Source organism: Macrobrachium rosenbergii, chromosome 48 (genome assembly GCF_040412425.1).
Source record: "Macrobrachium rosenbergii isolate ZJJX-2024 chromosome 48, ASM4041242v1, whole genome shotgun sequence".
NCBI lineage: Eukaryota > Metazoa > Arthropoda > Malacostraca > Decapoda > Palaemonidae > Macrobrachium > Macrobrachium rosenbergii.
This window is the reverse complement of record NC_089788.1, coordinates 36,957,171-36,982,138: the sequence shown is the minus strand read 5'-3', so window position 1 is coordinate 36,982,138 and position 24,968 is coordinate 36,957,171. Positions and strand designations below refer to the sequence as shown.

At 38.7% G+C, this 24,968-nt stretch overlaps 1 protein-coding gene across 1 annotated transcript in view; it reads right to left on the bottom strand.

Moving 5' to 3' along the window:
* LOC136831345 (kinesin-like protein KIF14) overlaps positions 1-24,968 on the bottom strand; it is a 563,293-nt gene that overhangs the window by 411,492 nt on the left and 126,833 nt on the right. Inside the window, 1 exon segment of the mRNA XM_067091651.1 lies at positions 21,161-21,350. Within this exon segment, the coding sequence (XP_066947752.1) occupies positions 21,161-21,350 (190 nt within the window).

The window sequence follows — 24,968 nt, the reverse complement described above, 5'->3', positions numbered from 1 at the left end:
CTTATACCTAGAAATATGTGCTAAAAGGATATTTCACCGGGTGACACAGGTCTTCACCCAGAAATAGATTTTTCCTTTGTCAAAATCCCTTTTTACTTATCAATTTAATTTTGTTTAAGAAGAGAATGATATTATTAATTGAAAAGTTATTACCTTCTGCTAGAATATCCTTTATTGATTTATTTTGTAAATAAGTATTTCTTTCATGATGCCATCTGGGACAGTCAATCAAGATATGTTTGCTTGTTATTGGGATGTTACATCTTTCACAAGTTATTGGGTTTGTGTGTGGAGTTGACATCAGATAACCATGTGTGAGTCTGGAGTGTCCTATTCTGAGTCTTGTTAAAATAACCTCATTAATTCTTTGCTTTTGGGTAGAAGAATGCCACTTTTTAACTTCGTTCTTAATTTGTTTTAGTTTGTTTTGAGGGGGTATATTTGTCCAGTCATTTTGCCAATCCCTATAAATTAAAGGTTTAACTGATGCTAGCCAGTCTGATATGGGGGCTTTTGTAGTAGTTGGGGGGATTGTACAAGCCAATTTAGCAGCTTTATCTGCTTTCTCATTACCCTCAATGCCTACATGGGCTGGGATCCAACAAATTTGAATTTGAAGACCGTTTGTAATTAACTGATGTATTTCCCGTTGGATATTTTGGACAAGGTGATTATTTGATTTAAATGATCCTATTGCTTCAATTGCACTTCTTGAGTCGCTCAATATGAGTGTTGAAGGAATTCCTTTTTTTGTTATAATCTTGAGAGCCAATTGTATGGCTGTTAATTCAGCTGTAAATACTGATGATATCAGAAGAAGGCCCATTTGGATAGTTTTATCACTTGAATAGGCTGATGAGCCCACTCCAGCTTCATTTTTGGATCCATCTGTGTAGATTATGAAGGGATTACCCTTCCGTCTTATGTGTTCCATGGCATGTTGATGGTACATTTCTGTGTTGAACATATATTTCTTTGAAAGATATGATAAATATGTGCATATTTTTGCCCTTTTTAGTGTCCATGACAACAGGCCGTGAAGAGTATCCCAACACAGTCCCAGCCACTGAAAGTATCTGCTGGGCGTGAGGCAGAATGTTTTCAAATTTATAATAAAACATTTTGACTGTACTGTAGTCTGTTGACCATTGCTCTTAGGTTTTTCAAGCACTCTTTTCTTGTGGGCCCCCAGATCTTTTTGTTTGAGTTCTCGAACGAATACCGTTGCTAGTTTTGAAAAATATTCTTTAGGCAATGTTTATCCCAAACGACATGACTTTCAATCTGTACGTATCTTTCCCTATTCGGAACCTTAGGAAGGGGTGGAAGGGAACGGCTATAGGGATGTGCCAGTGTGCATCTTTCAGGTCCACAGAAACTGTCCAAGCCCCTTTTTGAAATGATTCAATGTACTTAGGCAATGGTAATCATCCAAAACTTTCGGCCAACAATGTGCTTGTTCAATGTTGATTGGTTGAGTATCACTCTTCTTTTGGATGAGTCCCTTTTGAGGACACTGAAGACACATACTTCCCACATGGAAAACTTCCATTGTCTGTGATGTCATTGAAGCTGACCCCCAACCAATATAATTCCTCTTGGTATCTGCCTCCTCCTCTGCCTTCACCTTTGATAGACATTCCAGGTGTTGTTTTTCCTTTTTCCCCCTATGAGATGGTTTTTGGACCTTGTGAAAAAGGATGACCTTGAAGTTGCTGTTGTCCCTTTGCAGGGAATTGTCCCTTCTGACCACCTACCTGTTTTTTGAGGAAAACTTTTCGGGGTGACTGAAGGTTTATATGATTTTTTATCAAAGTGAGCCTTTTTCGGGGTTGGGTAAAGGGAAATTTTGGGTTCTTTGTTTCCTGAATTCCTCTTTTCCCAGAAGAGCGTACACTGTACAATTTTGTTGGTGGGGATGCTTGTTGAGTTGAGTCACAACACTCTCCGCTAACAGGTCCTTACAGAAGGGGTTAGAATGTAACAATGCAGTGACACTGGAGAGTGATTTGATGGAGCTCTCCTACACTCCCCTTCGCAATTTTATGCGCCATTCTAGGAAGTCAAAGAGTACTTTCCTTCGTGTTCTCACAAGACTTTTGGCCTCAATAGCAAAGATTATCCTGGGATGTTCTGGAAGCCTTAACCCTTAAACGCCGACTGGACGTATCGTAAGTCGACTAAAATTGTCTGTTGGGTGACGAGTGGACGTACCGTACATTGACTACATAAAATTTCAACCTTCGGTCAACTTTGACTCGACCGAAATGGTCGAAAAATGCAATTGTAAGCTAAAACTCTTACATTCTAGTAATATTCAATCATTTACCTTCATTTGGCAACAAATTGGAAGTCTCTAGCACAATATTTCGATTTATGGTGAATTTTTGAAAAAACTTTTTCCTTACGAATATGCGGTAACTTGGCCGAAAATTTCAGAAATTCTTTTGTCATTTTGTCGTAATTTTTGCACCGTTTTATATTAACCTTTACATAAAGTTTTATATATGAAAATGTGCGCAATTTCATGTAAAATACAACAAAAAACAACCCATTAATCACGATAAGTACCAAAATTTCAACCTTCGGTCAACTTTGACTCGACCGAAATGGTAGAAAAATGCAATTGTAAGCTAAAACTCTTAAATTCTAGTAATATTCAATCATTTACCTTCATTTTGCAACATATTGGAAGTCTCTAGCACAATATTTCGATTTATGGTGAATTTTTGAAAAAACTTTTTCCCTATGTCCACGTGCGGTAACTCTGCCGAACATCTCAGAAATTCTTTCGTCACTTTGTCGTAATGTTTGCACCATTTTATATTAGTCGTTACATAAAGTTTTATATGTGAAAATGTGCGCAATTTCATGTAGAATACAACAAAAATTAACTCATGGTTGTAGCTTTTATCAGTTTTGAAATATTTTCATATAAATCACGATAAGTGCTGAAATTTCAACCTTCGGTCAACTTTGACTCGACCGAAATGGTCGAAAAACGCAATTGTAAGCTAAAATTCTTACATTCTAGTAATATTCAATCATTTACCTTCATTTTGCAACAAATTGGAAGTCTCTAGCACAATATTTCGATTTATGGTGAATTTTTGAAAAAACCTTTTTTCCTACATCCGGCGTGCACAAGTCATCTAAACGAACATCTCAGAAATTCTTTCGTCACTTTGTCGTAATGTTTGCACCATTTTATATTAGTTGTTACATAAAGTTTTATATATGAAAATGTGCGCAATTTCATGTAGAATACAACAAAATTAACTCATGGTTGTAGCTTTTATCAGTTTTGAAATATTTTCATATAAATCACGATAAGTGCCAAAATTTCAACCTTCGGTCAACTTTGACTGACCGAAATGGTCGAAAAACGCAATTGTAAGCTAAAACTCTTACATTCTAGTAATATTCAATTATGTACCTTCATTTTGCAACAAATTGGAAGTCTCTAGCAAAATATTTCGATTTATGGTGAATTTTTGAAAAATAAACTTTTTCCTTACCTCTGCGTGGTTACTCGGCTGAAAATCTCAGAAATTCTTTCGTCACTTTGTCGTAATGTTTGCACCGTTTTTCTAATAGCCGTTACATAAAGTTTTATACATGAAAATGTGTGCAATTTCATGTAGAATACAACAAAAAATAACTCATGGTTGTAGCTTTCATCAATTTTGAAATATTTTCATATAAATCACGATAAATAGAAAAAATTCGACCTTCGGTCAATTTTAACTCGACCAAAATGGTCGAAAACTGCAATTGTAAGCTAAAACTCTTACAATCTAGTAATATTCAATCAATTACCTTCATTTTGCAACATTTTTTGCAACAAACGGGAAGTCTCTAGCACAATATTTGGATTTATATGGTGAATTTTTGAAAAAAACTCTTTTTTTATGTCCGCGCATTACGAATTCATGCATCATTTTGTGATAATATTTTCTCTGTGTTGCTTTGATCGTTTTACAATTTGTTATATACCAAAATCATCGCAATTTAGTGTACAATACAAAGAAAATAAAATAACTCATTAGCTTTAACCGTTTTGCTCACAGCGCGATTTGTATAAAATAATATATGAAAATTTTTTTTTTTGCGGTCATATATTTCGATATTTATATATGATAATGATATTTTTTTTCATTTCTGATGGTTGCATACTAAACTTCAGGCAATAACAAAAAAAGGAGCCAAAAACGAACTCTCAATCTTAAAAACTAAGCGTGCTCTGATTTTTTTAAAAACTTTTTTCCGCTGATTCTAACTCCCGTCACGCCGCGCATACGGCAGACACTTTTGTAAATAGAGGCTCTATTTTAAGGGTTAAGAAGGCAACTTCCAGCAAGGTGGTAGAGGTTATAACGCTAAGGAGTCGGAGCCTAGCATAAAATTCTGACGAGGCTACTTGGTGAGCAACTTGGGTCTAATTCAAAAAGGAAGTAGAGATCCATTTTTCATTGACCTGGTAAAGGGTGATTTCTTTAGTTTTTAGTGCTATAGGCACAGGTAAGAAAACCATTTCTGTTAGTGGTTTCTCCAAGTCTGGTGAGGATGGTACTGGGTGCCATTTTGTATTAAGGAATGCTCCCATTTGTAAATTCTACATTTACAACTTCGATCATAGTTTTTCTCTCATTAATTACCTACTTGCCATTGAAAGAGAAAGTGCACATTGAGGTGTCTCACCAAGGATTATCAGTATCATCAGGGGTGAGTATTGGAGCCCCTGTTATGTTTTGATCTGAAGTTCTGTATTCCAAACTGACCCATTGTTGTTTCTAGTCAGAATTCTAAAATCAGACCTTGTTTGGGCAGCATTTATATCTACACTCACTTTTCGGTTACAGGATGTAGTACTTTTACACTTCGGTGCGTACAATACTGACTGACTTTGCTTTTCAGAATCATGCTTCATGTCCCTTATATATTGCCATTCTGTGGCAAGGGCATCTTTGATGGTACTCAATTTCCTTACGGAATTGACCAAATGGCACAAACTGTGTATCCCTTTTGGGGAAACTTGCTGCAAACAGTGTTTCCTTTTAGGGGTACAGGCCAATAAAAACAATTTCCTTACAGAACTGATCAAATGTCACAAACTATGTATCTCTTTTCGGGGAGCTTGCTGCAAACTGTGTATCCCTTTTGGGGGAGCTTGCTGCAAACTGTTTATCCCTTTTGGGGGTACAGGTCAATAAAAACTCAATTTTCTTACAGAACTAATCAAATGCTGCAAACTGTGTATCCCTTTTTTGGGGGAGCTTGCCACAAAATGTCTATCCCTTTTGGGGAGCTTGCCATAAACTGTGTATCCCTTTTGGGAAGCTTGCCATAAACTGTGTATCCCTTTTGGGGGAGCTTGTGCAATCTAACTGAGCTTCAGCAACTAAACTGTAACTGCCTGATAATGAAGGGGCAGAAGTCCTGGGCAAGTTACTATACCTTTCCAAAAAAGTAGACATTTCAGTCTGAGTTAGGTGGATCCCAGTATCCCTTTTGGGGGAAAGATCCTATTCAGCAATGACAGCTGCATGGGGAATAGAATTCCTCCTGGGAGGTTTCTCCCATGGCTTTCTTAAATTTATGTCCCTGAGCCTTCTGGGTTTAGCAGGGCCATTTCGGTGGCAATGTTCACTCCATATTTTTTTTTAAAGAATGTGAACTCTGTGTAAAGATTCCTCTACTTCCTCCACAGGGTTAACCTGGGAGGTACTGGCGACTGTGTTAATGGGTTTTGGCCCACACATTGATGTTGTTCAGAGGAAGGGTTAACTATCTGCTGCCGGAGTTCTGCCAGAAAGATAATCTCCCCCTTCCTCACCCCTACCGAACCCTAGGCCCCATTGAGACAGCTTAAATGGAGCTGTTTCATCCTTAAAACTTGCTGCCCAGAGCATACTACAGATCTCACCCAAATCTGGTGACCAAGCAAATTTTCCTTGTTTTTTACAAGGACTATGCTCATGGCAGGTGGTATAGGCTGTACCCACTGGCAAAAAGTGAACCGAGCAATTTGTTGTGGAATACTTGAACTGAGGATCCTGCCTAATGGCGGCCCTGTAGTGACATAAAGCAAGTTGTTATCAGAAGCTAGTTAGTATTAATTGTTTTTAAGTGAGGGACACTTCTGTAGTTCCTCATACAGTTTCCATATTACAGGTTAATTTGATTACAATTGTGCAGTTTTAATACATTTAATTAAATATTTATGTTAAAGCTTCTAAGGTTTAGGTTAGTTCTGATACCTATACATGGCTGTATTACTTATACACTGCTAGTCCTTTTGCAATGGCCAAGTGGAATTTTTAATTACAATTTTCATGCCATTCAGACTAACTGCTATGAACTAATTTGTTTGACTAACCCAAACTACTGTTTTGTATAGCTTAGGGTAATGATTCTAGTTTAATCTACGTTAAACTAAGAATAGAGGATTTCTTAGAAATTTCTTGCTTAACCTATTCTAGGCTTATTTACAACTTAAAAGATATAAACTTTACAGAAAATAATTCTCTCATCTGTTTTTCTGTTTTATGTGGCCGAGACTACCTTTTCATCTGATATTCAGCCATTGCTGTTTTAGGCTAATAGTAGGATATTCCTTATAAGGGGGTTCCTACTTAATATGGTTAGGCTTCTGCCTGTTCTGGATTTATATCACCTTTAAGGATATAGGCTACACAAGACCCTACTAGCATGTAACCTTACAGATATGTTACAGTCATAACAAACTAGGTTATTTTATTTAGGCTAGGATACTGTTTATGTATAATCCTAGGCTTATTTGTTCTTTCTTAACCTAGTACAGGGTATTGCCTAATCCAGATTATTATAACCTTATAATTATTCAACTATTTGTCTATTTGGTTTACTGTACTATATAAAACAGTAATCACTATTGTGTAACCCTATTAGTGAAACCTTATAACCAGGTTTTAACTTACTCTAATCTAGACTACTGCCTAATCTGGATTATTTTATTCACACTTAAGTGTATGAGTTACATAAAACACAATCAGCCTACCTTAGTATGTAGCCTTAAGGGTAGGTTACCATCTCATCCAGCACAGATTACGATTTCATCTAGTCCTAATTACATGGTCTAGGCTAACAATTTAGTCCAAAAATGGGATATTTCATGAAAATTTACCACTTAACTTGATATAATGTAATGCCTAGGCTAGTCCTGGATTATTTAGCTCATGCTAAAGTGCACAGGCTTATATAAAAGGGAAAAAATTTATACTAATATGTAGCCTCATTGTTAGGCTATCGATTTACTTTGCCCAGATACTGTTATTATCTGATCCTAGGGTCCTCAGTCTAAGCTTGGCCACTAAGGATACGTAATCCAAGGATTTAGCATATATGATATGATTTGATATAATTCGCATTGTATTTCCACACTCTAGAGCAAACCTACCGAGATTGTGTGCTTTCTGCAAGAAAAAAATTAAAATTCGATGAACGAAATCTAACGAAAACTGCATCCTCACTTTCCTTGCTGAGTGTACATAGGCTACAGACAACATCCACTATTAATCTAGTCTGAATTATTCTCACTTATTGCCTAGATTATTGTAGACATCGTATCATCTGAAAGGATTTTCCATATTAACAATAAGTTGTGGAACATTTCTTTTAGTTAAAACATTTAGTTAGAACTTAAAACAATTTTCGTTTTACGAAACTAGGTAGCAATCAACGTATTACGAAACTGGGTAGGCTAGCGATCAACGAGCCGGGTTCCGGCTTTAACACACAAATTATATAAATTCCAGAAGTTTAAAACTAAAACTTTCAACTGTTTGTTAATATTGAGCACTTATCTTGCTACTTTTGATGTTTCCATAATCCTCGATACTAAAACGGAGAAAAAAGTAGAATTTTTTCGGAGCGCTGGTAATGACATGAACCGTTCGCTTCAGACCAAACAGAGGGTAATGGCTCCTTGGTCTTTTAACGGCCCGATTGTAAACAAGAGGGTGGATGCACATGCGCAATAGTCATTTCTCTTTCTTGCAGGGTTCTTTTGACATTGGAAAAACTGGGTTCAGCTTCGCTGAAGATAAGGGAAAGTGCCCCCTTATCTTTGAGTCCATTATATACTCCATCATGTGTTATAATGTTAATCATTACGACACAATACCTGGCCAAAAGACCAACTAGAAGAGAATTCTTTGATATTAGTTGGGTCACTATGGAGCTCTGGTAGACCATGGAAGGTAACTCCTTGAGGACGAAACAGCGACTACGCTATCAAAAATAATAATAACAATGACACTGTACCTATAATAATAGTAATAAGATTAAATAATAATAAGACTAAATAATAACTAGCTTTGGCTGGTAAAAAACTGGTTCTCTCCCCTCCATAGGTTCAGGATGGACCACTTAATAGCACCCAAGGGACCTCCTTATAGCGAACCCTGATATGATGCTCAGACATATGTATTGAAATTACATTATAGTGATTAAAATATAAAATTATATTAAAGTGATATTGAAATTATATTAAAATGATATTAAAGTGTTTCAGGATGATAGTTTAAGGCATATTTGGTGTTTGAACTAATGAAATAGGCAGTTATAAGTACTTTTTGAGGGCATCTTTAGTGTTTGAACGATTAAAAGTTTTTAGGGTAGTGTCATGTATCCATGGATCGTAGCTATTCGCAGGGGGTTGTGGTTCCTATCCCCTATGAATACTGGGGGTCAACCGTATTTCACTATAATTAACCACTGTTTGTTGTCTAACAAGATGGTACTGTAAACAATCAACCAAACTAATTTTCATCTTGTGGGAGATCACAGTCTCAAGTTTCTAAAATTAATACTTTTCACTTGGACTTAAAACTAAACACTTAGTTTGCTACTGAGTTTTGGTTCTTCCAAAACGATCAAAATAAGATGTTAGGAGCACTTATCAACAAACGACCTTATGTTGTGTGTTGACATTTGTAGAGACTAAAGAGTAATGAAGACCAGGTCTTGCGCAGATATGTGGTTGACACAATGACGAGCTACATAAGATGCACTGTTGACACATCTTGCAGGTTGACATAGGAATGGAACGGTGGTAATCACTGTAGACAAGGGAAAGAGCCCCCTTGTCTTGAGTCTCATACTCTATCAGTGTCAACGTGCACTATATACTGGCCTAGAAACAACTAAAAGAGAATTCTTTGATATTAGTTAGTCTAACTTATGAAGCCTCTATGGACCCATGAGAGTAACTTCTTTGAGGATGAACAGCCGCTACGCTATCAAAAAATAAGATTATGCATATGTGATTGTAAATTTATTTTCAATAGGGAATTTTTTAAACAAACATTTGGTATGGCAATGGGAAACCCACTTTCACCTGTTCTTTCAAATTTATATATGGAATTTTTTTAATGCCTTTACATCCCCAAGATTTTCCATTCTCCTGTAACATGGTACTGTTATGTTGATGATATTTTAGTCATCATACCCAAAGGTTTGGATGTAAATAGCATACTGGCCAACTAAAAGATCAAGTCCCTTCTATTAAATTTACACTTGGTAGAGAAAGATGAATGTTTACCTTTTTTGGACATTTATTTATATTGAAAGGGAACCTTTTTATTGTAAATTTAGTATTTACATAAAAATGACATTTTTATAATAAAATAAAGTTTTATATATATACTTACTGAGTAATTAAATAGCTATTAGTTTCTTTCAACCAGCAGCATAAAAGTTTGAAATTGCAGGTCACGCTAGTTTGTTTTGGTTGTGGCGATGTGCCCAGCCCACTTTCGAGTGGAAGAAGAGGTACAACATAGCAAAGAGCTTCAATTTGTTTATGCCCTTATGTCCAAGTGAAGGAAGGTGGGCGGGCTCCCATCACGTAATTACTGGGTAAGTTTATAAAAAACTTTATTATAAAAATGTCGTTTTTATATAAGTAACTTACCCAGTAATTACATAGCTGATTCCCAAATTGAATGGAGGTGGGAAGGTTGGACATATCTACCCCAAAATATTATTAATAGTAATGATGAGTTTGAGAATAGAAATTTGCTAACACTGAATCAATGTTGTTGAACCTTACTTGCTAAGAGAGCTGCTACAGGTAGATACCTCTTGTTGGCGCTCATCTTATCCATTAGAGGCGAGGAAGTAAAGCCTTGAGGGCCTACTACTACAGTGGGTGCTTTGTAGTGATGGACTAATTTCCGAGGGCTAGCAAAGTAAAACAAGATGCCCCTGCCCAGGGCACAGTACCACATAAAAGGTTCCTTGAGGTACTACGAATACTCTTCATTCTGTGAAGATAAAACTTAAGGGCTCTTACTGGACAGAGAGTTCTTTCTTCTTCAGACAGGCCTACTATCTTGGACAAGCTCTTGATGGTAAAAGAATGAGGCCATGGATTCGATGGCGATTCGTTCTTAGCTAACAAGTCTGGGGAAAAGAGCAAACTGCATTCCCCTGAGAAAATCTGATATTTCTGTCCAAAGCATGGATTTCACTGGATCTTTTGGCAGTGGCCAAGGCGACCAGAAAGAGTTTTTCTGGTAAGATCCCTTAAGGAGATAGACTGCATGAGTTCAAAACATGAACTGGCCAGCCATTTAGTTCCATGTCTAGATTCCAGGGCAGCAAAGGTTTTTCCTTAAGGTTTGTGGTATCAAAGGACTTAATAAGGTCGGACAAATCCTGGTTAGACGATAAGTCCATTCCTTTATGGCGGAAAACCAAGCTAAGCATAGCTCTGTAGCCTTTAATGGTAGAGGTGGAGAGTTCTTTAGTGGAGTGTTGGAACAGAAGAAAGTCCACTATTTCTGTTACAGAAGTATTAGAGGAGGACATGTTATTTCATCTGCACCAAGGCCTGAAGATGGACCACTTAGCCTGGTAGACATTATCTGATGACTGTCTTCTGTGCTTCGCAATCGTGTCTGCAGCCACTCTTGAAAAGCCCTTCTTTTGGAGCAGTTGTCTAACAGTTTGAATCCGCTTAGGACCAGAGAAGTCAAGTTTTGGTGGAACCATCGAAAGTGAGGTTGCCTGAGAAGTTGCTGCTTCAGTGGCACCAGCCTCAGGAAGTCCGCAAGAAGTTCCAGCAGATCTGGAAACCACTCCTTTGCTGGCCAGAAGGGGGCTATCAAAATCATGGATAGGTTTTGATGAGACTGGAATCTGCTGATGACTTGTCTCACTGAACTGTATGGGGGAAAGGCATACAGATCTTTGCCCGACCAGTCCTGCAACAATGCATCTGTCGCCCATGCTAAGGGATCTGGTACTGGTGAGCAGAAGAGAGGAAGTCAGTGATTCCTGGAGGACACAAACAAATCTATCATGGGTTTCCCCAAGGGCTTCCACAGCTCCAAACTAACGGGTCTAATGTCCATTCCATGGGAAGGATCTGTTTCTGACGGCTCAATTCGTCCACCAGGACGTTGAGTCTCCCCTGGATAAACCACGCTGCCACTTTGAGTGTTGTTCTGGTGTAACCAGAGAAGAAGACCCCTTGCCGCTTCATACAGGGAGAAAGAGTGAGTTCCCCCGTTTCTTGGTGTACGCCAGTGCCAGCGTGCTGTCTGAATGTATACTGTCTTCCCACGAACTTCTTGACGTGTATCGCAATGTAACTTCTTTACATTGATGCCAGTTTTGCTGTTCTCGAGACCAGGTACCTGGACACTTCTTTAACCCCAAAAGAGCCCCCAACCTAGTTAGGCACATCTGAAAAGAACTCTAGGCTGGCTTAGGAGGTAGAAAAGATTTCCCTAGCCTCTTCCTGGAACTCCACTAATGAAGATCCTGATTTCTTATCAGAACCAAACAAGTCCAGGAACTTCTTCCTGTTCCAGCTTCCACAGCTCCAAACTTCCATTCCATGGGAAGGATCTGTTTCTGGTGCTCAATTCGTCCACCAGGACGCTGAGTCTCCCCGGATAAACCACGCTGCCACTTTGAGTGTTGTTCTGGTGTAACCAGAGAAGAAGACCCCTTGCCGCTTCATACAGGGAGAAAGAGTGAGTTCCCCCGTTTCTTGGTGTACGCCAGTGCCAGCGTGCTGTCTGAATGTACTGCTACTGTCTTCCCACGAACTTCTGTAGCGAAGCACGGTAGGCCCAGAAATATCGCCTGTAACTTCTTTACATTGATGCGCCAGTTTTGCTGTTCTCGAGACCAGGTACCTGACACTTCTTTTAACCCCAAAAGAGCCCCCCAACCTAGTTCGACACATCTGAAAAGAACTCTAGGCTGGGTTTAGGAGGTAGAAAAGATTTCCCTTCTGATAGCCTCTTCCTGGAACTCCACTAATGAAGATCCTCCTTGATTTCCACCATTATCAGGAACACAAACAAGTCCAGGAACTTCTTCCTGTTCCAGCTGGCTCTGAGAAAGAATTGCAGAGGTCTCAGCTGAAGTTTTCCCAGAGTGACGAACTGTTCCACGGACGAGAGGGTACCTACAAGACTCATCCACTGATTGGCCGAGCAAGAGTTTAGTTCTAGAAGTTCTTTCACTGTCTGGAGACACTTGTCTATTCGATTCGGGACTTGGGAAAACCTGAAAATCCCGAGAGTTGATCATCATTCCTAAATAAGGAATCTCCTGAGAAGGAGTCAGGAGAGACTTGTCCTGACTGATGAGGAGACCCAATTCTTGGGCCAAGAGAAGAGTTGTGCGAATGTCCCCCGTACATTAACCATTCGAGCGGGAACATAGTAACCAGTCATCTAGGTATAGGGAGATCTTTATCCCCTTCAAATGAAGCCATTTCGCTCGGGGAGCCAATACCCTGGTAAACACTTGTGGAATTGTCGAGAGACCAAATTACAGAGCCCGAAATTGAAACACCTTGCCCTGAAACACAGACCAGAGGTACTTTCTCGAAGTCAGATGCACTGGAATAAGAAAGTATGCGTCCTGCATGTTGATGGATGCCATCCATTCTCCCTGGCGAATGGATGCAAGGACCAATTGGTTTGTTTCCATCTTGAAAGTTGTCTTTTTGACAAAGACATTTTGTGCATTTAAGTCCAAAACGGGTCTCCAGTTCCCCGATGACTTGGGTACTAAAAAGAGACGGTTGTAGAATCCCGAGAATGAATGTCCTCTGCTACCTCTATAGCCTCTTTTTGAACAAGGGACTCGACCTCTAGCAAGAGAGCAGCAAATCTCTCTCAACCTGGAGAGTAAGCCGTCAATTCGACAGGCTTGCAGACTAGAGGAGGTTTGTTCAAAAAGGGGATGGTGTAGCCCTCCTTCAGGACAGACACTATCCAGGGTTCTGCTCCCTTTTGTTCCCACCATTCCCAAAAGCGGAGAAGCCATGCTCCTACCTGAGTGCAGAGGACTATAACTTCATTTCTTAGTGGAAGACTTGGAGGAAGACTTCTTGATGGAGCGTTGTGGGAAACGGGTGTATGCTCTTGTTCTAGTATACGTTCTAGAACGGGAGCTCCGAAAGGGAGTAGGCTGCAGTGGAGACAAAGATCTGGGAGGAAGAGCCGAAGAATCCTTGGGGCGTCTTGCAGATTGGGAGAGCAGGTCCTGAGTGTTCTTTTTCTGCAGGTCAGAGGTAATGTCTCGTACTGTAGCCTGGGGAAAAAGATGCATCTTATCCAAGGGGGAGAAGAGGAGGGCCAATCTCTGAGACAGAGTGACACCTTTTGAAGTAAAAGAGACCAAAGCTCTTTTCTTAAGTGCACCCATGGTGTAAAGACCAGCTAATTCCTGTGTACAGACAATCTCCGGTTTACGACGCTTTTCAAATATATTCATAAAAAAATTATTTCCTGGGTTACAACGCATGTTCCAGGTTTACGACGCTGACAACGCCGGTCCAACGGAAGAAATATGGCTCCAGAATGGTCAATTTTGGAAGGGTTTCTGTTGAAAAACTCAATGTAAATGCAGGATAAATTGTTTTCAAGGCACCCAACGGAATAAAAGTAAGGTTTTTTTAAGATTTTCGACGTTATTTCAGACGACGCCAGTCCGATGACGATCGGAAGAAATATGCATCCAAAAAAGCAGAGTGGTCAATATTTGGAGGGTTTTTATTATGAGAAACTCAACATAAATGCAGGATTCGTTGTTTTCAAGACACCCAAAGGATTAAAAGTAACGTTTTCTTACGATTTTCGATGGCATTTCGGACAGCGCCAGTCTGACGACGATCGGAAGAAATATGCATCCAAAACAGCAGAATGGTCAATATTTGGAGGGTTTTTATTATGAGAAACTCAATATAAATGCAGGATTCATTGTTTTCAAGACACCCAAAGGATTAAGAATAAGGTTTCCTTACGATTTTCGACGGTATTTCGGACGGCACCAGTCCGACGACGATCGGAAGAAATATGCATCCAAAACAGCAGAATGGTCAATATCTGGAGGGTTTTTATTATGAAAAACTCAATATAAATGCAGGATTCGTTGTTTTCAAGACACCCAAAGGATTAAAATTAAAGTTTTCTTATGATTCTCGACAGTAATATTTGGGATGACTCGGTGTCCAACGCATACAACGGAAGAAAATTTACATTCGTGGATTTTTTCATAAAGCAATATTCACTAATTACTGATTTTATTTCATTTTCATGACTAAATACATTTTTTATTATGAAAAAATTATTCACTAATTTTAAAATATTAATATTAAGGTATCCACAGCACAGTATCGATAAAAGTTAAATTAAATTCCTGTGAAATCATAAAACTGCTTACCGATGTAATCACTTCATTCAACCTCTCTCTCTCTCTGTCCCCGAATAATTCACGAATAATTTCACTCTGTACTGCATATATCCTTCAAAGAAATATCGATTACTGTATATAAACATAAAAATATATTAAAATCCTATCATCGCTTGTGTGACAATTTTTTTTATTGCTTTGACGTAGGCTTATGACAATAATGGCTCGGAGGATTAGAAGTAGCCAATAACAGAGCTCATAGCAACCCCTTCTCTCCATGACAATATGCTATTGGCTGGCAGGACTGACAGTAGCCAATAACAACTTGTAACAACCCCCTCTTCCCCTTCCCGCCCTTCTTGACAACATGCTATTGGCAGGAAGGGTGGGATTTTAACCAATCACAAAGCTTGTACCTCACAGGGTTTGCATACACTATAAAGAGGGTGCGTACTGTTTTTTTTCTCTCTCTCTCCGACGTGAGAGAGAATGACTGCATAAGATTTTTCTAACAAATTTGTGGGAGATGACGACTAACTACGTTTGTATATATAAATGACTTACCTATTAACAAGTGCTAATATCCAAATATTAATAAGATTAAATAATAATATACAGTATACTGAAATTACAACATTTATGCATTTTCAAAGCAGACTAAGGGCAGAAGATCAGTTTCTCCCTTCCTTCCTTCCTCTCTCTCTCTCTCTCTAGCCAAAAGGTAGAATGAGAAATGGATAGATTTATTATAAATAGATACTAAGTTCAGCCCTTCACTCTCTCAGAAAAAGATACTGCTAATTTGAGTCTCTTTACCTATGCACACTGCGTGTGTGTGTGTGTGTTCATGGTGCTTTAAAAATGCTTAGTAAAGGTAGTAGCTTACATCTTTGGAAGACAAAGAAAAAAATTTTTTTTTGTCAGTCGCAGTAAAGAGAAATGTATTAACATTCCTTGAGAGATTAAAGAGATAAACCCTCTCTCTCTCTCTCTCTCTCTCTCGCCCGTGCCAGCACAAGAATGGCTGAAAGTAAGTAGTAGTGGTAATTCATTCTCTCTCTCTCTCTCTCTCTCTCGTTGGAAAAGGGTACTAGTGTTTAAGATGACTTTGAAAAGATATTAATAATATAATTTCAAAGATTAATACAGTAGTAATAATAGGATAATAATTTAAGCTATATTTGCTGTAGGATGATACTTAACCCCTTCGCCACCGGGACGTACACATGTACGTCTTTTACGGTACAGTAATAAAAGACCGCGACGTACGCCTATACGTCTTTCATCCCTCCTCGAAAAGCAGAGCTGTTTTCTTCAGCTTGGATGGGTTTCAGGCGTAGTATTGTGTACGAGAGAGGTGCAGAAGCTCCACCCACTATTCATTCTAGCCAATGAGTGTCCGATGGTCGTCGTGACGTCATATTCAAAGGGGATATTATAAGGGGTATCGTCCAGCAGCACATGTCAGTGCGCCTCAAGCTGTTATGTATGAAACATTGTCACGATCTTGTGAGTAAACCATTTGGATTCGAAGGCTAAACTTTTTCTCCTTTTGATTGCAGTTATTTTACAGGTTTCTTTTATTTTTCAGTATCATGATGTCGGATGATAGTATGTCAGATCCTGGGTAGGAATACCTGCCAGATCTGTCAGATGATTATAGTGATAGTTGTTATAGTTGCTTAGAGGATGACAGCGACACCGAGATTTTAGAAGACATTGAACCCATTGTCGATGAAGGTTGGCAGTTCATAACAGATCCATTTTGTGACAAGCGCCCAGACCCACCCCCCGATTTCACGGAGGGTGACAATGGGATCTCTGTTTGCACACCCGACTTCACCTGCCCACGAGATGCATTTTGTTTCTTTTTTTGTGATGATGATATTGACAGACTGTGTGAATGGATGAATGCTCGGGCAGAGGAGTATTTTCGGTCAACAAGAAAGTGTACTATGTTTTTTGAAAACTTCTTTCATTTTTTTTTTTTTACAGTAACGTAATTTTTATTATCATTATTTTTTCTGCTACAAGTTGTAGTAGTAGTGGTATTACTGTTGAATTTTTTTATTATTATTGTTATTATTATTATGATTATGATTATTATTATTATTATTGTTACCAATGTCATAAACATTCACTGATGTATACTAACTGTTTCCGTAAGAAAACTAGTATATACTGCTATTACTACTAGTACTATTTTACTAATACTTTACTACTTTTTCTGCTACTTTATTTCTACTACTTTACTACTATTTCTATTTCTGCAATTATTTTTCCACTAAATATTCCTCTTTTTTTTTATATATATATATATATATATATATATATATATATATATATATATATATATATATATATATATATATATATATATATATATAATATAATTATGTATATAGCCAATGTGGTGAAAAATATTCATTGGTATGTACACAATGTTTTCACATAAGAATATGAATGAAAAATATGAATAACAGAAAGTTTAGTGGGAGCAAATGATGACTGATATACTCGCGGTCTCATGCGGTATGCAAGCGTTATCGGCAGTGCAACAGGCCAGTGGCGAAGGGGTTAAAGTAAAAATGGGAGAGCAATGTAGTTCTGTGAAATTCCAAGTCTTTTTCTGGTGGATAAGTGGTGAGGCAGTCCCCCCACCTCTCTCGCTCTCTCTCATTTCCGGTTTACGACGATTTTCGGCTTATGACGCATTGTCAGAACGGAACCCCCGTCGTAAACCGAGGGGCTGCCTGTACAGTACTGTCGTGAATGCCGCTGTCAATACAGGTCCTTAGAAATGTCTTGAGGTAAAAAGGAGCAATCTCTAATCTTGCGCACTAGCGTGCCCACCGTCCAGTCTAGAAAGCTCATCAAGTCAAAAACCTTAAAAATATTCTTGAGAAGGTGTGTTAGTTCCGAAGCTGAAAACAATTTTGGCTGAGGAGAAAGCTGATCTCCTAGCCGAGTCGATAAGGCCGGAGAAGTCTCCCTGAGAGGAGGCAGAGACTCCCAGGGAAGGAGCTTCTCCCTTTGCGTAAACCCAATAACTCGACCTAGACAATTTGGAAGGCGGGAAACAAAAAACTGCTTTCCCTTGCTCCCTCTTCTCAGAGAACCACCCTTCTACTTCGTTCAGTGCCTTTTCACTGAAGAGGAGAGAACCAATTTCAGTAACCTCGAAGAACTGAGGGGGGCTTCCATAAAGAAAGTCGAAGCAGGAGAGGAGGGAATATCTGGCGAAAAGCAGCTTGGGAAAGTCGCTAGCAGGAACCTCAACACAGAGTATGCTGATGAAGGGGAACCTTGATCTAGAACGACCTCTTCTTCAGAAGAGACAGGAGAAAACGATAAGTCTGCTGTCGTCTGAGCTGTAGGAGGAGCTTTCTGAAGCAAACTTTGAATATTATCAAGTTTGCTCTGTATTGGGTCAACTGAAGGAGGAACACTGTCCGAGACGACACCACAATGATGCAGTGGAGGAGCGGGCGCCAATGGGTGCTCAGGGAGCACTGTAGAGACGGAAGCCAATGACGAAACCTGATGGTGAACGGGCGCTTAACTGTAAACGGGAGCTTGGGTGCTTCGACGCTAGTTGCTTGCCGCTCGGGCTCTGACTGTAGAGATAAAGGTGGTGGGTGCGAAAATCCTGATGAAGGGGTTACCTTATGCAACGAAGAACGTCTACACGCCACAAGGTGCTTCGGCGCCAATTTACGATTGTTGTCTGATGTAGCAGAAAAGAATTGCTCTGGGTTATCCCAGTGACTGCACGAGGGGTACGCTGAATCCTTGCCCTTCTTACAAGGAACAGGTAAGAAATCTCAAAATCCAATGCACGCCTTTTCAGCGGGCGTGACTTGTCCGCATAGCACTGTGAGCGCCTCGGACTAAATTCTTCAGAGCTGGAGGGCATACAGTGAGCACTAACTTGAAGGACTTTCCGACGGCCTTTGGTTGTAGTCTGGGATTCATCAACAGACTGAAAAGAGGGAGCAACTGCTCGGGGGCAGACCCCACTGACCTCCCTTAGGCTACAAGTTTGACTCCTCCCAGGTGCTGGGGAGTATTTCCGAGACCTTGGCCTAGGAGAATCAGCGGGCCGAACAGCTACCTCCTCCACTACCACTGCACTTGCACTGGCCGCCACGACTCACTTTTATCCATTAACACTTTCACAGATAACGCTAATTTAGTGATCGATTGCACAATTAACTCAAAGCGAAAGTTGATTTTTGACTCCAGACTGATGATGGTGTTGGGATCAGAAATGTGCAAGCTGGGTAAAGGAGAGGATTGCACAGGTGGAGGAGATGGAACGGGATCGGAAGAAATTACAGGTGCAATTGCATCCGACTTAGCGGATGAATCCTGACTAGCTAAAGCTTTACTAGATTCCCTGGCAACAGCTTTCCTCATCCTATCTCTAGCTAGTTTCTTAAGATGTGAATCTAAAGTCTTCCACTTCTTTAAATCCCAGTCACTACATTCCACACATCGTAAATCCACTGAACAAGCTTGTCACCTACACTGAACACAAACAGTGTGAGAGTCATAGGATTCTTTAGTCAGTCTAGTATTGCAGCCTTTGCTACAATACCTAATACTAGAACTACTAGTGTCAGACATCATGGAATATTCTAAGACAAGTCCAAAAAACAGGCAAAAAGTTGTAAACCAATGATCAAAACTCACCTAACACTATCTAAATTGTGCCAAAAGACTACGAAAATAAATACTTCACCAATCGTAGATAGAACAAACAACCAGCAAAGTATAAATTTCAAAATTCAAGCTACTACCAACAACAGTCCTTCAACCACAGCTGGCAGAAACAAATTGAAGCTCTTTGCTATATTGTACCTCTTCTTCCACCTGAAAGTGGGCAGGGAACATTGTCATAACCAAAACAAACTAGCATGACCCATAATTTCAAAATTTTAAGCTGCGGGTAAAAAAAAACTAATAGCTATGTAATTATTGGGTAAGTTACTTATATAAAAAAGAGAAATAATTGGACATATGTGCACCATTATTTAGGGCATCATATAAATATAAAAATTTCAGTTTTTTCATCAATGTTTCTTCGAGCCTTGCAAATAGTCAGTCCAGGATTTTTAGATCAAGAATTCAAAAACATCAGAAAAATAGGAAGAGAGCTATGCTATCCAACCCACATTATGGATATTTGTTACAATAAAGCTATGAAGACCTATGAAAAATTGGAAAGAAAAAAAAAAAAAAAAAAAAAAGAGGTGTCCTCAAACACTTTTTGTTTGCTACATTTTATGGGATTTGAAGCTGTAAAACCTTTTTAAAACTGTTTAAAACAAATGAATCCTTCACATACAATAATATAAAAAACATGCTCATAAAAAATAGCCCCCAAAAAGAGAGCAATATTATATAAAGAGTTCCTTGTATGGCTTGTGATTTATTTTACTTACATCAGACCAGTAAAGAATTAAATACCAGACTAAGACAGCACAAATATTTAGTAAGAACAGGTCGGACTAATAATGCTCTATTTTTGTGTCTAAGTGAAAAGTCCCACAGAATAAACTGGACACAAAGCAATGTAATATTACGAAGTAATGAAACTATGTCCAGGAGCTTGTTGGAATCTGTTATGATTCAATTAACCTGGGAGAATAACCTTAATTTAAGCCAGGAATTATTTTCTTTTGACCATGTAACAAAACATATGTTCCAGAAGGATCTGAAAGACAAAATAAAGAGAATTACCAATAAGTAGATTTCGGTGTTGATCCATTGACTGTTTTGTGATCTCCTTACCTTTTTGTATTCCCTTAGGACCTATACCCACCATATATATATACACCCTTGTCTCTGTATATCTTTAGTTGCTGTAACCATATCTTGGTAATAAGACAAAAGTAGTTAGGATCTCATTGTTTCACTTTTCCTTCGTGGCTGTAACTTTGTTCGTGTAATAATGTTTTTACCTTTTTGTGATTTAAAATCAAACAGGCACACACACATATATATATATAAATTAATCAAGCCCTCTGTAGTACCAATCAAAACAAACTGAACATAAAACCTAGAGATTCAAGATTGCTTTTTCAAAGGAAAAAACCATTTCTATTAAACCCAATGACTGATTTGTGGTTAACAGTTATAGTCAGAAGGTTGTGATAGAAAAGAGAGTTCCTGTGGCACGTTACTCAGAAGTTTCAGCAGATCTGTAAAACACTCCTACAATAAAACTGGTATTTGTGAAAATACATATAAAAAATGTCAAATTTACTAATGAAGCTCAGTGAAATGAACACCAGATACCAGTGTAAAACCAGGGTGGCAAATGAAGCAGAAAAAAAAAAAAAAAAAAACTTGGCTACTTTAGATAACCATACAGTCCACAAACATAAGAACATGCAAAAATTTAGGACTGCTATAGTTGAAATGAAGGTGGGTGGATGAACTTTTAACTTACTGTAGGAGTTTGTATATTATCATAAAAGAGCTTTGATGACTTGCTAAGCTTAACACTGGACCGTCTTCTAAGTTCTAGTGTTGGTGTACTTAACCCAACTGAAGCTTTAGAAGCTGATGATGGCCTCCCAAGAGATGTTCTAGAAGGAAGAGGACTTTTAGCTTCAAAAGATAAGCATTCTCCTGATAATCTGTAAAAAAAAAAACATTTCACTGAATTTCCAAATGAATCTGTACTACATTATACATTTAACTTTATGCCATACTTGACATTCTGCATACAATCACTTAAGGGGAGCACACGCTTACATAGAAATAATGCTCCGATTTTTATGGAATTTTTATATGTTATACATATATATAAGGTGATGTTCCAGGAAAAATTTGAGAGTGATCGGATGATTATTTTGGATTTTATTAAAAAAATAAAAAATAAATAAAAAAATTAAAAATTATTCACCTCCTTCATTTTTAGAGCTATTGCAATGCGGCTTCATACACAGAAAGTATATCACAGTATGAAAAAAATAATGGGAAGAGTTTTTCTACTTTTCCTTTTTTTTTGGATGGGGCGAGGGGGGATTTTCCCCCCAAATTTGTATAATTTGATTATCACCGGTTCCTCGTCAACCTAAGAAAAAATCTAGCCCCAAACAAATATTCGTCTTTCTTTCCTCTTTCCAATGGTATATTTAACTTTAAAATTGGCCTAAAAATAAAAATGTAGTTTGCGTTTGAAGTGCAAAAAGTGAAAACTGAGAAAAACGACCGTAAAGATCAACAAGTGTTTTTTTGGCACTCGTGGAAAAAACTTACCTTAGAGCATTATTTTGGTTGATTTCTGGCTCCAGGTCACCCCCTTCCCTCTATAAAAAGGGGTATTATTCGCTCGAGGAGAGGGTATCATCAAGTACCACCTGACTCATTGTTGCCTTGTTTGAAACTAAGAAACTAGAAGTTTAGTAGCTACCAGGCTGATATTCTTGACTGATTTTCAGTCGTTTTTTCACTTGTTTGGTCTTTTTTGGTCTTTGAAGTTTGATTTTCAAGCCTTTTGTCTCTCGAATGAAGAACTTCTTCTATACTTTCACTTGTGCCAAACAGATGTGTTAGCAAGTTGAATTTCTCATAGCCAAAGTTGTGTTCAATTTCCTCAATATTTATCTCACTCAACTGATGGTGCTGAGATTTTCCATTGCTAATTCACTTTGCTGGGGCACTAACTGTAAACCTACACGATTGGCACTTCATTAAAATATCAGTATCCCATCTATTGGCAGAGAATTCGACCTGAACTTTACCCCTGCAATTTCCTACCTTGCACCTAATACCCGACACTATTTTATCTAACCGAGATTTGATATAATGAACTTGTCATCATATACTCCCTTTTCATCATCCTTTATTCATTTCATCATCTTTGAGCGTATTTTTGAAGGTGAAAGTACATAGATTGTATTTAGAATTACTGGATGTAAAAAAAGACAGCAAAAACACCGCAAATAGCGAAAAAATTGCTCAGAGTAAAAAGTGTCCCACCACCCGCTTTCAATGTATGGTGGCAACCCTGTCTCCTACCACGCATTCACCAAGAAACAAGCCATTGTTGTTGCCAGACACTGCCAGACGTAGGAGATAAGGTGATATAAAAATCAAAATAATGAATAAATTAGGCGAATAAAGGAAAAAATGACAATAGTCATTAGGAGCCAAACGTCAGCCCTACCTCACCACGTGGGGGCGAAGGCCCAAAACCCCATCAATTTTAATATTTCAAAAAAATGCTTTGGTCACGTGATAACGAAGGTGTTGCTCATGTCTTACAGCCATTTAACCATTTTTTTTAAATTTCAAAAATATTCATAAAAAATCTAAGAGTGCGCTCCCCTTTATTTAGTTTATAAACATAAAAACTTACCGTTTAACAATAAATAATTCACATGAAAACAATGACTTTCAACAACAAACAGAAAAACTAAATATTCAGGCTCAATAAGTATGTCTTAAAGCAGTTAACTAAGAATGAAAGCAAAGCCAAAGTCATTCATAAAGTGTAAGTTACCTGCAAACAACAATAATGTATGCTACTGAAATTCCAGGATAAAATGTTATTTTTATTCTTGTTCTGAACTTTCAAAAAACAATTACTGAAACAAGATCAGTAAGGTTTAAAACCTGAGTCTTCATCAAAATTCCAAGAAGAGGCTTTGTTTCCAACTGTTCCTTGGTTTAGTATATCACATAGCCATAAGAAGATATAAAAAATAAGCAAATACCAGTGATGCTTTACAGACAGAATATGACCTTTCCGAAATTATCTTGTACATTGATACAACTCCATTAATTATTACTTTAAAGCAAATTTTTTATATCCTGAACTGAAAAATTTGTTCTTAGACTTAGCTTCTGGGTCTTGATAGATATGGCAGCGTGGGCCTTAACATGATTTTTCCAACTTTTTAAAAAAAACACTGCTGATTTCATTGCTCCTAACTACTACTATTTTCATAAAGTTAGTTGGACTTGTAAGTTTTCCTTCTGTCTGAAGGAAGGTTAATTTGGCTTTTCTCAGCAACATTCACTTCAGGGTATGACGCCCCTATTTACACAAGTTAGAGCAGAAGAGACTCTAGCCTTGGCAGGCAACTCTTTTAGGAGGACACTCCAAAACCAATCCAATGGGTAGAAGGGACCCTTTGGCCTTGGTAGGCAACCCTTCTTAGAGAGGGTTACTCTGAATACAAACCTTGTTCTCCAAACTTGGATTGTGCCATAACCATTGTACCGTGGCCTTCCATGGTCTTGGGCTTGAGGGTACAATCAGGCATTTTCCCTCTTTTCTGAGTTCAGTCCCGTGTCAGCCGGTGAAATTCCATTACAGCACGAATTTCTAGGTATAACATTGCTAGATATACCAGAGAAAAAGAGCTTTCAGGAAAGCTGGGGTTACTACCCCCAGTCGAGCGCCTTCTAGGAAGACGTCGGTATAAGGAGGGGTGAGTGAAATACCACTACCACGGAAACCTACTCGAAAGATCTCTCCCTATCAAAATCCCCGGAACAGAGCGGTGAGCCGTTACAGCCCCCACACCCAACACCCGCCAGGACGGCGACACCAGCGCCACCTACCTCATTCCATTTTCTAGCACGTGAATTCACCGTTTCTTTTGTGTGCTCGTCTTCCTTTTATTTGGATTTTCTTACATCTACGATGGCGTCGAGCAGCTTTACCATCTCTAAGTTAAGTACCATCTTCTTGTGGGGTTTTGTTCTATTTTTTGGCTGTTACGGTCTCGTATTTTCATAAATATTGAGATCTTATTATGTCGCCACGGCGTCCCCCGCCAGCCATGTCGACCGCGAGGCGACTCCTTCTGTTCTTTTCAGTTGGAGTTGTCTCCTCGTCGTTATAGATAGATTTTGCCCCCTTGGTTCCCTTCCTGGTGGTTCCTTGCGGTGGCTCCCCCCCTTTATGAATTACGTTCAATTGGCCTATCGGCCTTTGTGAGGGTGATGCCCCGTCTAGGTACCCCCCCCCTCCAGGTTGGGTTCCTGTTTATTTTTGGTCTTGCTAGGCTAATTATTTTTTGCTTGAAGATGGTGCTCTCTTTTTGTTTTATTTTTATTTATTTTATTGGGTGGTTTACCTCGGTGTGGTGGCGGCAGCCTCAGATCTAACCGCTTCCCCGAGGTAGGCTACGCTCTCTATTGAGCACATTTTGGTTCCATTCTTTATGTGTGATGGTTATTTTGTGGAGTAGGCTTGTTTGCTTCCATCCCCTTGCCCTGGGTGGGGAGTTCAGGTTGAG